Source organism: Acipenser ruthenus, chromosome 18 (assembly GCF_902713425.1).
Source record: "Acipenser ruthenus chromosome 18, fAciRut3.2 maternal haplotype, whole genome shotgun sequence".
Lineage (NCBI taxonomy): Eukaryota > Metazoa > Chordata > Actinopteri > Acipenseriformes > Acipenseridae > Acipenser > Acipenser ruthenus.
This window is the reverse complement of record NC_081206.1, coordinates 32397517-32413144: the sequence shown is the minus strand read 5'-3', so window position 1 is coordinate 32413144 and position 15628 is coordinate 32397517. Positions and strand designations below refer to the sequence as shown.

Sequence of the window (15628 nt, the reverse complement as noted above, 5' to 3'; positions counted from 1 at the left end):
AGAATTTTGAATTCACCAGCGCACTCTCTCGTTTAACCTTGTGGTTAAGTTTCTATTTATGTAATATTTCTTCCTGATACACAGTCCCGCCCCACTCACACAAACACAGCAAATCAGCAGACAGCAGGACAGACATTTCGTCTTTGCAATTTATTTATAGTTTCAGAACACCTTGCATTGAAGAGAAATACAGAAACAAACTTCCAGATGATAAACTGCGTCTTATTAAATTCTTCTCAAAGTACAATTGAAGGCCAGTCTGGGAAGCCTAGAACAGTGGCTCTTTTTGTTAATTTAATACAAAACAGCAACAGAAAAATCAGATATTGAATTTACTGGAGAAAATGTAAAAGCGTCTCTTAATTTAGTGCTCTATGCTCCTGTTGAATTTGAATTGAGCAGGATGTAAATTACTGCAGAGAGAGAGAGGCTCAGATAGACTAGAACAGAAAGGAAGGAAGGACCCATTGGAATGGGCTGGGTCTGTTGTGCATCTCCCCAGAGCAGAGCTGTTCCGTCAGCCCGGGCGTGTTTAGGAGTTGGAGTTGGGTCCCTTCTTCTTGCCGAAGGTGGGCACCACGTTCACGAAGCGACGGTTGTACTGGATTCGACGCTTGGCGCGCCCCGTCTTCTTCTTCTTCTTCTCCTGCTTGTCCACCTGGTGGGAAATGAAACAACAACAACTCCATTAAAACAGAACGAGCACAAATAAGGAGGGCATCTTTAAAGGCTGCACTTGCTACACAGCGAGCACGGATATCACAAACAATAAACAGCCCTAATTCTAACCCTGCTCATATTTCAGCAAACCTCACAGGGCTAGCGAGCATCTCAGTAGTTCTGGAGAAGCTCACAGGTTTACACAGACACCAGGAGAAGCTCCTCTGGTTAATTCTTCACTTACCTTTGGCGTCTGTCCTCTGACTTTGCCAGCACGAGCCAAGGAACCGTGGACCTTGCCTGGGGAGAGAAAGAGAAGAGTTCATTAAAAACAGCAATGTTCATTTCACTCCCCATGTCTGCTTCTTAACTTCAGTTTAAAACACTACCTACAATACTGTAAGCTTCAATTACACTGGTATTGTTAATAGCATTTTAATGTATTCATTCAAACTGGACCGTCACACATTGCATATTGGGCACAATAACTCCCTTGAACTTTCATCATTGACTCACAGACCTTCGGGATTGCAATTGTGTATAATCCCATGAACTGTTCTACAGATTTTACAGTAAACTAGGACACAGGACCCTATGTGCCAACGAGAGAGAGAGAGAGGAGAGAGAGACCCACCTCCCAGCAGCCTGGCGGTCACTTCCAGAGTGCACTGCTCAGTGACGCCGCAGTTTCCCAGGACAGCCTCATCATCCAGAGGGGTGCCAGACAGCAGGATGACCTGGTCATCAGCAGCAAACCCTTCCAGAGACTCAATATGGGCCTGCAGCACACACACAGAGCAGGAAAACAAATGAGTTTCACTGATGACACTTCATATTACAGACTTGCTGAAAGTACACAAAAGGCCTTGTTTTGGCACAGAGGGCTTTCTTCAGTACCCCCTCTATCTGACATATAAGAACACATATTGAAGGCAGTATTGTAGAAGTGCGATATTGTTTCTGTATAATGATTCACCAAGGCTTGCTCACATGTCCCAACAGTAAATTAACAACATTAGTAAACTATTGAAACGGTGAAATGATGAAGGAGTACTGTATATAAAATAAACTCCCACAGATCCAATGTTAAAACCAGATCACTCTATAGTCAGGTTTGAAGTACAATGCTCCAAAAAGGAACTGTAATCAAACATCAAATGACAAACACTGAATTTTCACAGAAGTTTAATTTTTGTTAGCGGGACCTCCAAAGAAAAGGGCCTTACTGACAGTCATCTTTACAAAAATCCATTCAACTTCAAGGAGTTGTCATTTTTTACTACCATTTGTACAAGGTGTGGGCCCAGCTTACACACACACGGCAACTCAAACTACAGCAGAACGATCCTCAGGGACTGTAGTTTCACCTCGGCGGACGTGTGCATGAATCTGAGCTCTGATAAAGTGCTGTGTCGAGTACTGAAGCACTTCCATGTTAGTCCTAGAACACACTTTCTAGAACATGCTTTCTGTAAACTGTGTCCACATGACTCGGAAGCACAGCACAGGTGTAGAAATACGAGCCAGCTGAGATAATCTGAATACTGAGCTTAAGACTTAAAATCAGCCTAACCCAAACTGAAAGAATGAAGTGCAGCTTTGCAATGGCCCGTCTCTCTGCAGCAGGCAACGAGCCCGGCCCGTCTCTCTGCACCTATGCCAGGATTACTTTTCAGAAAACTGTATGCATGCACTGTATATGTATAAAGACATTCATGTGCAACCTTCAACAATGCTGAAAACAAAGTGATGTGGCGAGCAGTGCAGCGTGTTCTTCCTGGTGGGGTCGCATGCCCGTACAGGGCTCTACATGCCTACCTTGATGTCCCGGACAGTCTCCTGCCCGGTCACCTCCAAGGTGTGGGTGCTCTGTGTGCGCACAAACAGCTGCATGGTCCGTCTGCAGGAGAGAAAGTGAACACCACAGGTCAGTCCAGCGATCACTGTTCTTGTATTTTCAACCACTTTCAGTGACCCCATTGGTTTGAAAAAACAGAAGCTCTAGTACCTGTGGTTATTGTTTAGTTACTTATAAATCGAGTAAACATGTTTGTGTTGTTGTTCGTTCCTTTAGTATAATTGTAGTTTTATTTACTGCAGCATAACTCATTTCAGCAAACAGATGCTGTAATAATGAATGAACTGCCCCAGCTCTGCTGTGAACCTCAGATACATTGAGAACACATTGACACACTGTAGCTTTTGCTGCCTCGCTCCCACAATCTGACATCGCTTATAAAAGCGAGATTATTTCTCTCAAGAGCCAGCATGCATACAAATGTGCGCACAAAAACAGGATTCAATAAACTAGTTTATCGCGCGTTATTTCATAAAACAGTTTTGTTAACTGATGTACTGTTTATTTTGGCTGCATCTCAATTTATCTGATCGATGTCTTTGTAGCACGCAAAACCTAACAAACGGCTAATCTGTCAAATAATCTACTCGCAGTAGAACAGCAGTAGGCTGTGTATGAACTGCATTGCCTGCATGTAGGCAATGCACAAACACTGGTGGCGCTATCAACACGGAGCAAACCTTTACCAAGAAAGATGCATTCACTTTGCAGCTTCAACACACTCCATGTAACTCGCCACGGACCCGTGTTCATCCTGCCCAGTTTACTCTCGGTTTAAACGATCATTACAGCGACAGCTCCGAATAGTTTTGTTTAGGCATAAAGACGCTACTTTCTCGTTAACTTGGTGCCCGTAACTACTTTATTTACGAGATCGTCCACAACAAAACCACAGGGTCCGGACCCCCGGTTCCGAGGAGAATGAACCCATGTGCTCGGGCCTAGCGGAGCAGTGCGACCAGGAGCGGATCCTTTCACTTCACTCGGACATCGCGGCTCGCCTCTCGCAACTCCTAACCTAATCACTACATAAAACAACACTGAAAGCGACACCATACGAACAGACACACTTTCACAAGCATGTATTCGAGTCAGACCGCGTCTCCGTCTGTTTAAATAGTCAGCAGTATCGATGCCGTGTACCACTTTGCACGAATTAACAAAACCTCAAGATTTCGTAAACATTTTTAACATCTAACTACTTACCCGCGAACATAACACGTTTAAAACAACAGAACTGATGTTTTTATCAAGGTTAGACACGCGGATTAAGTACATTTTTTAGAAAAACAACGCCACGATTGCGCAGAAGAATTCACCCACCGTCTGTAGCGTGTGACTCCAACAGGAAAAAGGACTGTCCTTCCCTCTGCTGTGCGCATGCGCTGGTTTCAGGGGCACCGCGCTGCGTGATTTGAGCAGCATGCGTTACTGCTGCAGACACGGGGGCGCAGCTGGGTCCAGTTTATATTCTGTAATTCCACTACAAATTGGTAAATTCACTTTATTCTTCGTTTTAGGTAAAACAAAACTATATATATATATATAGCTTTAGATGCGTATGCTAAAAGAAAAGGACACATTATAACAACGTCAAGATGGGCTGCATGGACTCTCGTTTGTAAACTTTATGTTCTTATGTCTAAATGATCGACGCGGTGTTAAACAATCCTTTTTGTTGTTTTCTTTTGCCTGCAGGATTTAGGTATAAAGAAATCACGTGTACGTTTTTTTTTCATTTTACATTCAAATCTATTTCATGGTGTCATTTCTTCCAAAGGTTTGACAATTAACAGTGATGGAAGTCCAGTTCGGTTACATTGCATTTTTTTTTTTTTGAGAATTAGGATATTATAAGGTAGTTGTAAAATGTAAAACGATTACAAAAATAACGTTTATAAAGACTTTGCGTTGTTAGCAAAGTTTGACAGAAATTAAATATTTTTTGATCGAGATTAAAATGTATTGAACTATATTATTTAAACTGCTTACACTTTAGCCCGATCTCCTCCTAGCGAGTGGCAGATCAAGGTTTTTATGTTGCTGATATCATAATCTTGTTGATTTCTTCTCCCAGGAACACGAATCCTCGGTCTGGCACCCTAATAACTGATGACAGATTAATAAAGTAAATATCTGAGCAGCATTAGGCTGTATAGCTTCCGCAATATCCACGTGTGAGGTCAAAAAGGTATTCTGTGAGAGAAAAAAACAAAAAAAACCTTGGAGTGCCAATCTCGACCCAAATTAAACTTCCTCCTGCAGTAATGTACAGTACAGCACCCATTTGAATTGAAGGTGTCACTTTATATGTGAAATGTTATCAAGCCCCCCAATTCTGGTAGGGCTGTATAAACTGGTTATACAGCGTATGTGCCACATCACCATTAGATTACATAGAACTGTCAGCCAAGCCTGGGCTGCTGTTTGTGAGGATCTTCACTGTCCATTTACTCCCCGCCTGGATCTTATTGGTATTGCACTTTGTCTTTGAAAGCAACCACAAACACTGTACATACTTATTAAAACAAAGCGACCGAGCCCAAGACAAGGCCTGTCAATAGCACTTCAGTGTTCAAAGCCACAAGTGACAACAATTTAGTGTAAAGAATGACTTCACTTCATTCTCTACACACAAGCTTTTTTGGGTTTTTTTTGGTTGTATTGTAGGGAGGCTGGCCGTTTGCTCTAGAGCCAAGGGAACACTAAGCCAGGAACAGTGGCTTGTAACCTGGTTCCAGGAGCCCTAGTTCAAGGCAACTCTGCTGTATCAAAGCCCGAGCCCCCCTTAGTGTGCCATGCAGTGGCATGAAACCTCGTCTCCCGAAACCAAGGCCCAAGCCACGAAGCAGCTTCGTGTTCCCTCAGTTTATTTCTTGAAATATGAATGAACTGGCAGGAGAAACAAGGGACTACCCCAATGAAACAGCATGCTTGTCAAGAACCATTTCCAGAACAGATCTGGTCAGTGGAAACCGTTCTTTAGAGGGCCTGGCGCCATTCAACAGATCAGCTGCTGCATTGAGGATATGGATCTGCCAGATGCCTGGACACCGCCTATACCAGTATGCTGGTTAGGGTCAAGTGATTTAAAATAAACTAGATGCACAGCACTTGGTTTGGAAAACTGCTACAAACGTGATGTTCTGTTCACAAGAGAAAAGGCATAGAATTTGTAGAACAATCAATCTGTTAATGGCAACTTTTTTTTTTTTTTCTTTAAATAAGAAACAAGATTAAACCTTGAAGATAACCATCATTTCATTTTTATTATGAAATTAAAGAACCATCAAGTCACAGTAAAAAAACAAAAAACCCTCATTAACATTTTATTTTATTGAAGAAAACATGCTTAAACTTCATGGAAAACAAATGATGAAATCTACAGGTAAGCTTGGAGAGAAAACAAAATATATATGAGGGATTTCAAAGTTCCTGAAATACTAACTATAGAAGCTGGTGTGCAGAATAGAAAAATAACTTCATACATTAATAAGTTAAGAAACCTTGGAATACTCTCAACACCTTTCCTGTAGTTCATATCCCTGATGTCATATCAGTGTCTCATTACAGCTCGAAGTGAAAAAACATGAAAGACACGTTGAATGCATCAGTCCTCTTGAATTTAGATCATGTCGGAGGGGGTGGGTAGTACTGTCCGTAACTCCATGGATTCTGGTAGTTGTACTGTCGGGAGAAATTAAAGAAACAAAAAGGAGTTACTATTGTAAATGAATCGCTGGGATTTCAGGTATATGTTGATCAAAATCACAATAGTTTTTATTCTTGGAAATTTGACAAGCTAGATGACACAACAGTCTCAACAGTGGAACTGTTCTTTCGCTCAGAAGCAGAAATTACATGTATATATTTGTGCTTCAGAGCATCCACTGACCGAATAGAAAGAAAATACACACACACACACACTTCTTCTGATAGTGAGGTAACACTAACAGCAAACATGCAGAGCCCCACCTGGTACCAGCTGCTGTAGTTGTATGCAGACTGATTGGCTTGCATGTCACCTCCCATCATCTGTCCAGTTTCCACCGTGGTATCTTCTGCACGCTGCTTCTTCTCCTCTGGCTCTTGGGCACTGAGGAGGACATTACCATTAACACAGACAGTGAATGGTGTCTGTGGTGGTGTTGAAACAGCTACCAAGTGAACATGCATTGCAATTCTTTTGAATTTGTGTTGTAAGTATTTATAACTTTCCTAGCCACCGCAGTATAAGCGACATCAGCGCATGAAGAGTGCACAGGGCAATTGAAAGATTCCACTCCTTTGGGAAGTATGAGACACGTGCAGAAACATTTGTACTTTTAGGGGAATTTCAAGGTCCAAATCGGGTTAAGCAGAAATAGAAGAGTTACATTTCATTAATGCTGAGAAAGACAATATAATGTTAATTCAATCAGGGTGGATTGCGCACAGAGATCAGATTACATTCCAGTCCTGGTGCGAGGGTGGATGGAGTCTGGGTTGTTGAGAAGTTACGACTGCTGGTTATTAGTTAGACAAATTCTGGATGTAAAGATTGGTTAGATAACGTATTGTTCTCAATCGTAGCAATCCATTTGTTGAATTTAATAAGTTTTCTACAGAGATTCTGTATACGAGAAAAAAAACGGGCTGGTAGAGATATTAAAACCACAAGACTCTCTTCCGCCTCTCATTCAAGTGCTAATAACAATGAGGTTTTATGCCACAGGGTCGTTTCAAAAAATAACTGGCGACTTGTTTTGTGTCGATGCGTCAACTGTGTGCAGAGTAATTCACAGGATCACTGAAGCTACTGCACAAGAGCAATACATAACTTTCCAATCGTATACAGCAATTGTTTTGCTAGAGCAGGTTTTCCTGCTGTGGTAGGTGCTATAAACTGCACCCATGTGCCAATAATATAACCGGGGGCGATAGTGCTGAAACTTATGAATCGAAAAGTTTCCCCCCCCCCAATCAATGTACAAATGATCAGCGAGTCACAGTTAAATATTACCATCAGTGTTGCTCAATGGCCTGCATCTACACATGATTCTCAAATATTTGAAAACACTTCTGTCTGCGCCAATTTTGATACCCTCAAGTATTTAACAAGACTTACTCTTTACTTACCCGTTTTCAGCTTTTCTTTTCAAAGAATCATGTTTCTTTAGCAGACTTTGATGTTCATCATATGCAGTCATAAGCCTGAAAAAAATGTAAAAATAAAAAGCTTAATTCTGTTGTAATATCAAGTTAGAAAAGACTTCACGATCACACAAAGACAACAGCTCCACAACACAGGAAGGTAGAGAACAGCAAGTGTCATTTCAAACTGTGCCAAACTACTGCATTTCCAAACCGTAGCAAATTTTCTTAAGGTTTTACTGAACGGTGAATAACTAAAAAAATCAAACCTAAGGATTATGTTCAGCTTAAAATAAATAAATAAATAAATAAAATGTGTATATATACACACACGTCTCTCCATCTAACTCATGTTTGAGATAAAACACAAAGTACTGGATGTTCAGACAGATTTAAAGCAAAATCATTCCTTTACAGCTGTTGATTCTAAATTACACAAAAAGCAGACACATACCTGGTGACATCAAAGCCAAAGTCTTCAAGAAATTCCACCTTCCTCTGAGAAAAGGATATTCTGGTCTCCACGGGCAGGGAACTGTTGACTGCTCTATCGAAGCAGGAGAGGATGTGCTCTTCGTTTAGTTTCAGGTCACCGCTGAACTCGATTTCCAGCAGGTTAAGGTAGAGCTTGGGGCTCTGTGGATTAATAAACACAGACAACAGCAACAATGAGTGATGGCACAGGCAAACCGGTGGAGCCGGTTCCATTATTTATTTATTTATTTTTTTGTACGTGCAAACCATTAACCCAAAATACAAGCCTCTCGCTAACTGACTTCCAGCAGCGAGATGTGCAAGGATGCTTTTTACCTCATCTCTCTCGATGGCCTCCAGCAGCACCTCCCTGGCTCTCTGCAAGCTCTTCTGCACTTTGAAGAGCAGGCGGGCCAGCTTGATGGAGTAGAAGGAGGACACGCTCGCCGTTTTGCCGTTCTTGATGGCTTCCCGCAGCAAGGACTCCGCCTCCTCCAGGTTTCCATGGCGCCGCTCCAGGCTCACTCTTCGTAAACGGACCATGGCCAGCCCATGCACGGTCTCTTCAAAGGTCTTCAGGATCCCTCTCGCTTCTTCTATGTTTCCTGAGAAGCACATAGAAGTATACATTTAATGGGAGTAGATCTGTCAAAAGCGTGCCTTCATGGACTCAAGATGGCCCACACAGTTATGAGGACTCGACTCTTCCTCCAGGTATACAAGCTTGCATTGAAAATTCCACCCCCCCCCAAGAAAAAAAAAAAATGATTAAAACACAGGAAACATGTACTGCTTTTGTAACAAATAAAACCAAAAATAGGCCTAGAATTAATAAGTCTAAACGGCATAATTTCATAAGACTCGGACCCAGACAAATTCAGCTTGTTCAAGAGTAGAGCAGGGATGGAAATAGGACTCCTATTACACAGCAGTTTCACCCATTTCAGGTTTTACTACAAGCTTGATTACCCAAAGTGTATAGGTAACAAGCTCAGGTGTAAAACCAGGAATGGATCAAGCTGCAATGGGAGTCTCATCTCAATCCCTGGAACAGGAACAGGTTTGTGGATCAGCTCAGTTAGCAGACCGGGGCCAAACAAGAGGAACACTGTCCAGAACAGGAAGGTGAAACGGGACAACAATCCAGCACCAAGAAATAACACCAAGTTACATCAAATGAAAGGAAGACAATTCAGCCTACCTTGCTGCTCTTCAAAGGCAGACCAGAGTAAGTGAACCGTAGGTTTCTTCGGCAGATGTACAGTGCATGCTTTCATGTAGACATGCCTTACTCCTTCAATACTGTGGTTCTCCAAGTACTTGGCATACTTTAAAAACAATACAGAAGAAATAAACAGAGACAAAAAAAAGAGAAACTAAATTAAGTACAGCTCTGTTTTCAACTCCAGGCAGCAAAATACATTTACAGAACATTTTTAAATTGTTTTAAACCCATCAGCACCTTCATCGACCCATTAAGATTAGATTCTGTAAGGGAGGACGAAGAGATGCAACGTAGTTGGCAAATGCAGCAGTCAAATCTGGTGGCAAGCAGACCATCCCCTAATACAACAGATAGTCACAGATCAACATTACAATTATATGGCTCATAATTAAAAAGTTACTCAGGAGATCAAAATATTCAGAAACCCGATCCAGTGGTGCAATTACCTTGACCCAGAATTCCTCATACAGGGCACAGGCTACTAGGCACCTCTCAAACAGAACAGCCGCACGTTCAGGGGTCCCATTCTCAATCTCAAAATCCAGGTACTCCTTCCAGTTGTTCAGCTGGGCTTTTTCCAGGGGCTTTACGTGGAAGTAAGGGCGCTTAATCTGAGCCAAAAACAAGAGCCTAATGTTTAACTGGTAGAGTGGCGCAAACCGATTATTCAAATCAAACCAACTACTCGAAACCAAGCTCTCCACAGGGGAGGGTCACTGGTGTCGATCGGGCTGATTTACCATTCGAGTGAAACAAGTGAAGAAACAGCTGCTTGGGTTTGTGTGGATTGCTGTTCTCCACAGTGTCTAAGAAAAGCAGCAATCACAATCAGCTGTTTCTTTACTAGGACTGGTAAATTAGCCAATCACAACATGATGTGTTTAAGAAATACTATCTGTCTATACTAATGTGCTTGCGATTTACAAATATTCATATCCACAATATTGTCCTATAGTAAGAAAGTATTCCCCGAACAGCAGAAGTAGCTTACCCCTTCCTCAAACGTCCACCGCTTGCTGACTTCATGCTCATTGTGGTTGAAAACCTCCTGCCGGGACTCAATAACTCTGTGACGCATGTTTTCTATTTCTGTGATAAGCTGCAAGGATAGGAACAAACAAATTTGAAATAAATGGTTATTATATTGAACTGTCTGGTATACAGTGGCACGACTTCTAATTCATTGCTACAATATCAAGACACATGCTATTAGAAATCCCAAGGTCAGACATGTCCTACTTCAAAAACACATGCAAGTAGGTAAAATGCACTTTGTATGGCTGGAATTTTTTTTTTTTTAAACCCTCCGTTTGGTATTGTACATCAGATACAACTGACTAACACAGCAAATGATGATGCTTGAAGAGTCTATAAATGTGAACTGAACATGTCTCACAACCCTTCATAGGAACAAAGACACATCCATAGAATAAAATATAGAAAATAACATGCGAGCTGCAGGTCAAAAGGCTTGATAGCAAGTAAATCCGCTAATAGACAATTTAAGTGAAGACGATTAAGATGTGCTCTCACAATTCCATTGAAGCTCAATGGATCTTTCGTTCATACTTTATTTCACTCAAAGAGTCCATAAACTCTGGAGCGTATCTTGAAGACACCATCCAGCTTTTGAAATGATCTCTCAAAATGAGCAGGTTTAAAACCGAACATAAAAACACATAACAGACCTGCTTACAAAGCGTATGCATCGACCACATCTCCATTACCTTTGCAGGATCGGTGATGTCCTCTATACCAGGGGGGATGTCGTCTTCCGGTGAAGCATCCTCTCCCCCATGCCCATTCACACTGGCCAGCTCTCTGCGCAGTTTGACAAATTCATCTACCGACAGGAACTGTTTTGGCAAGTTGTTCTGTATATGTTCTCTGAATCTAAAAAAAATATATATATTCATCTGTATGATGGCTTTACTGCTTTCACAGAACGTTTCATCCTACAGAAGATAAACAGGTTGCATCTGTGTAAAAAACTCATTTGAGTTTGAAACCAAGATATTAAACTGCACATGTGACAGTCACAAAGCATTCAGTTAAAAGCTGGTGAATTACCTCTGCAGATGCCTTCAAGAATAAGTGAAAAAAACAACCCGACCAGGTGAAATTTGTGCACACCTCTGGAAGTGGTGACTGTAGAGCTGTGTAGGGATCCCGAGAAGGCGATCGTAGACGGCAGTAACCTCCCTCAAGTTTCCCAGCTCCGTCTCCCAGTTGATGTATGCCTCCCAGAGCCTGTCCGAGCGGAAGTCCGTTCCTGCTGCAAGCACCGCGTGTTCGTAAGCGCTGGGGAATGCAAAGGATGCAAATTAATCCAACCGTTTCAGCTGCTGCTGTTCCATTCGTAAACCTGAAACAACTTGGACTCGCTGCCTGCCTGAATAAGCACAGGCTACATTTATACAGGTCCAGCCACATCTAAGACTACAGGGTTAACTTAGCAACAGCATGTCCCAGTCTCACAACAACAACAACTCCTCCTAACTACTGCAGTATAGATCCAATAGCAACACACATTGGAAATTAATAAAGAACCTCACTCATTTAAAGTGTAATACTGCTACGTTTCCATGAATTTCAATAAATGGAAATGTTGAGACTATTTATTTTCAAGTTGCGATGTGCAGCTGGGGGCCGAAGTACAGTCAATACCACCCAGGCCTCTGGAGGGGAAAGGCACAGAGGCTTTACACGTTGTCTTTGGACCCTGCTACTGAATAAAGCAGGACAGACTGGACGTTAATCTCAACAGGTCTTCTTCTGGAAACATTACTATTAAAAGAAAAAGCAAACCAAACACAATCTTACGATCGTAACTGGCTTTCTGTTTCTGGTTCACTGGGGTCCAACGATTCCTTCAAGAAGTTGATGTAATGAATCCAGAGGTCAACGCTGAGAGGGATCTCCTGGAGTCCTTGCCGGTAAGCCTAGAGAGAACAACACACGCCACAGGGCGCTGAACTTCAAGCAAGCACCAAGCCTCCAGTGGAGAGCCAACACTGGAAATGTATTTTTTCCGGTCAACCTTTAGAAAAAAAAAAGCTAAATAACTTTGGAATTGTGTTTAAATAGTCTGCCATTACCATTAGGTGGAGGTTGAAAAGAACATGGCAATGTTCTGTTCTCCACGGGGAGTAGAGGTCTTGAATCTTCACAGATTGGAGGTTCCTGCTTTCTGACCAGGTTGAGGGTAAGGCTTTGGGGTACAGACCATACGGCACAGACCCATTAGAACATCCCTGACAGCGTCTGACCAAAAATGCAATAAAACGTAGCAAATATACACAACTGCCATCCACATTTTATTATGTAAATATTTTGAAATTGAAATAGAAATTGCCCTGTCGTACTTGTTTAAGCTGCATGTACGGTAACGCAGTTGCTATCACTGCAAAGTTCGACAAACTGTACAGGTTAATGCACCTGTCAACAAAGGAGAGAAAAGGTTAGCTTATATAAAAAATAAAAAGCCCACACAAACAGGAAAAAGAAAGTTGCAGCCTTTAAAGACAGCTACTGGAAACACTGATGAACAAAGCAAGGAGCATGCCTGAATTTAAGTTAATTATAAAAAGTGCTGAAGTAAACTTGAAAGTACAGGTATAGCTACCGAGCCTGCTTTTAATACAAGAGGCACACACCACGCTCACATCAAATGCAAGGCTTACTTCTCCTTTTGCTTTGCGTCTCGTTTTCCAGTAGGTGTGTTTGAAAGTTACTTTCTCCTGAACCGACGGCTTACCTCCTCAGCTCTTTTTATGTTGCCGTGTCGCTTCTCAAGGTCAGCATATTTCTTCCAATAGCCGTAGCAGTACGGATAGCGTGAAAAGAAGGCATCAAACGCTTTCCTGGACGCCACAAGGTGATTCTGCAAACAGCATAAAAAAGTGACCTTTTAGAACCTGCATTTATACTGTGTATGAAGATATGATAACGACATGTTTAATCGCACACAAGTATTTGAAGGCAGTTTCGGTATATTTTATTTGAGTAATGCAAAACAATATATTTTTTAGATATCAGCAGGATTGAGGCTCAGAAGACAATCATTCCATTTTCAGTTTAGTATTTGCTTATGTCCTAGGTGGCTTAACATAAAAAGTCTTTAAACAAACTAAAGCCAAAATGAAATGATAAATTTCAGCACCACTATACCATGGGTGGGTGATAATTTTAAAATCCAAAAGAAAAAGAGATTGCTACAATTTCAAAAATGGATCCCCAAAATCAAAACTTACTAGTTTCTTTTTCTTCTTATTAATTTTATTATCAGCAAAGACTCACCTCTTGTTCCACGTACTGCAGTAGGTAGGTCCATCCGGTGAAATCCTGCGGGTTCTCTTCCACCACTTTCCAGAATTTCTCATACTCTGCAGGAAAAGGAACGTCAAAGTGTTCTGCTTGGGACAGACCTGCGGTGGCATCTCCACTGGCTTCAGGACTGGCATCTGCGTCCTCTGAAACGTCTTTAGGAGAGCTTTCCAGCTCCATGTTTGCAGGACTGTCTGGTGACTTCTCAGGCGCCCACTCCACCGATCGGTCTTCTTGAAGGGCTGTGATTTCAGAGTTCTCTGGGTTGTCTGGGTGTACCATGTTCATGGCCTCCGAGGGCTCACAATCCTCCGAGTTATCTGAATCTGGTATGGCTGTCATCGGTGCAGCGGTTTCGCCTCCAAGTGTCTGCCCTGAAACAAGAGACAATCTGGTTCAAGAACAAGCAAACAGTGCCCACCGAGTTCAAGCTTTAAGAAAACTCAAGCAAAAGCAATGAGTTTGGTGTGAAAAACACATGTACTCAAAATGAACTTTAAATACTCTTTCCCAATGAGATATGTCCATAATACCGTTTGTAACGGACCTGACAAGTTTCAAAACCAGAACCTGAAATTGCCCAGTAGTCGCAGTTGCAATACTCGAGCCCAAGGCTGTTTTTATGTAACCTGCAGTGACAAGTTCATAACGTTAATGAAATGAAACAGTAAACAAACACACATTGATTTTAACTAAATCTATTACACTTGACCGAGCCAGGTATGCTGCCTCACTCAATAACTCCAGCCATTCAGCTCAGCAGAAACAGCTGCAAACGTCCGTGGGAGTGGTGTGAAATGCCTCTGGTATTTATAGGAGCGTTTAGCTCTACCACCAGATTAGGACAAAATAAACGAAGCCCAAACTAGACTACAAGGGCACGTTACACAAGTACAGGCAGGGTCGCGATCGATTCCAATACCTTTATATGGAACTGGTATTTTAGAAACGCCATTGGTTATCGTTCACCCGCTTTCATGTGAAGCCAGTTTAATTGACTACAACAGTGCCTTCAGTTTCAGTAATTTGTTGCCACTGTGAGAATCTCATTTTAACAGGATACTGCTAATGTTGATTCGTGAGGTGTTGATTAAAAGGTAACGGGAATTGATCACAAACTGCAGGACAGCAGATCGGCAAACTTGTATAAATGCATAGCATAAGCAATAGATTTTTTTTTATTTTATTTTAATAAAAATGAATGCGAGTTACTTCAATCGGTTTTGTTTGTCCCCCTCTTAGATCTACAAAAACAGAGTCTAAGTTAATTACAGATGTTAAGATTTAACTCAGTATAGATTGAAAGTACGTATTTTTATGGTAATCAAACTTGTGAGCCTGAACGTAAAACTATAATCATTCTCACTTGTTTTGTGGTTTACAATAATGTCTAAATGCCACAAAATGTAACCGCTTTGAAAGGCGGCTAGTCACTCCCATCCGAGGGCTGCAATAAACACCGCCGCCGCCGCACACTTGGGTGACCTCGTGAAAGTTCATTAGTTAAAATTATATTTTTTTATTTTAACATATTTCCAACAGAAAGCCTAAACACAAGCGTCGACATAACCCACAACGTAACCTGGTATTAATTCATTGTTTTCTTTTCTTTTCTTTTTCGAAAACCAAACAGCGTAAAAACAGAGGCCCAGTCCAAACAAACACAACACCGCCGCTCACTCGAGCAGCGTGTGCAGACTTTAAATTTGTATTTATTTTTCAGAGAACAAAAGAACAGTCCGCTTTGCCCTTTTAAAAGTACGTAAACATTACTGACCTGTTGTTTCCATGTAAATGTGCTTCGTGAACAGAATATGTCCGTGTTTGAGCTGCCTCTCCGTCTCTAACTTCAGCCCGCCTTCCAGCTCATTCTCTCACTGTTTTATTTCTGAAGAGGAAGGGTGTTGTGCGCAGGCGCGCTCTCACTCGCGACGAAAGGGGGCGCTGTCGCG

General features: G+C 41.8%; 2 protein-coding genes across 2 annotated transcripts; both read right to left on the bottom strand.

The window, feature by feature from the left end:
* Window positions 1–135: 135 nt before the first annotated feature.
* On the bottom strand, window positions 136–3970 carry LOC131698698 (ubiquitin-like FUBI-ribosomal protein eS30 fusion protein). The gene is made up of 5 exons (XM_058992050.1): window positions 3842–3970; window positions 2479–2560; window positions 1295–1439; window positions 905–960; window positions 136–658 (listed from the first exon to the last, which is right to left on the bottom strand). Exons 1-5 carry the CDS (start codon window positions 3898–3900, stop codon window positions 533–535), a joined length of 468 nt encoding a protein of 155 aa, XP_058848033.1. The 5' UTR covers window positions 3901–3970; the 3' UTR covers window positions 136–532.
* Window positions 3971–5761: 1791 nt separating this feature from the next.
* Window positions 5762–15587, bottom strand: LOC117422633 (pre-mRNA-processing factor 39-like). Its single transcript, XM_034037850.3, has 14 exons — window positions 15454–15587; window positions 13650–14050; window positions 13108–13233; window positions 12174–12292; window positions 11484–11651; window positions 11078–11243; window positions 10342–10449; window positions 9797–9961; window positions 9327–9453; window positions 8462–8730; window positions 8106–8287; window positions 7637–7711; window positions 6494–6614; window positions 5762–6205 (listed from the first exon to the last, which is right to left on the bottom strand). Exons 1-14 carry the CDS (start codon window positions 15464–15466, stop codon window positions 6149–6151), a joined length of 2097 nt encoding a protein of 698 aa, XP_033893741.3. The 5' UTR covers window positions 15467–15587; the 3' UTR covers window positions 5762–6148.
* Between the last annotated feature and the right edge of the window lie 41 nt (window positions 15588–15628).

Excerpts from the sequence above, each read along its gene's own strand:
- LOC131698698 (XM_058992050.1), bottom strand. The coding sequence starts at position 3,900 with ATGCGCACAGCAGAGGGAAGGACAGTCCTTTTTCCTGTTGGAGTCACA. Across the intron at positions 1,440-2,478 it reads AGACTGTCCGGGACATCAAG|GCCCATATTGAGTCTCTGGA; the intron begins GTAGGCATGTAG and ends TGTGTGCTGCAG. Across the intron at positions 659-904 it reads TCAGAGGACAGACGCCAAAG|GTGGACAAGCAGGAGAAGAA; the intron begins GTAAGTGAAGAA and ends ATTTCCCACCAG.
- LOC117422633 (XM_034037850.3), bottom strand. Across the intron at positions 10,450-11,077 it reads ACATCACCGATCCTGCAAAG|CTTATCACAGAAATAGAAAA; the intron begins GTAATGGAGATG and ends CTATCCTTGCAG. Across the intron at positions 6,615-7,636 it reads AAAAGAAAAGCTGAAAACGG|TGCCCAAGAGCCAGAGGAGA; the intron begins GTAAGTAAAGAG and ends TGTCCTCCTCAG.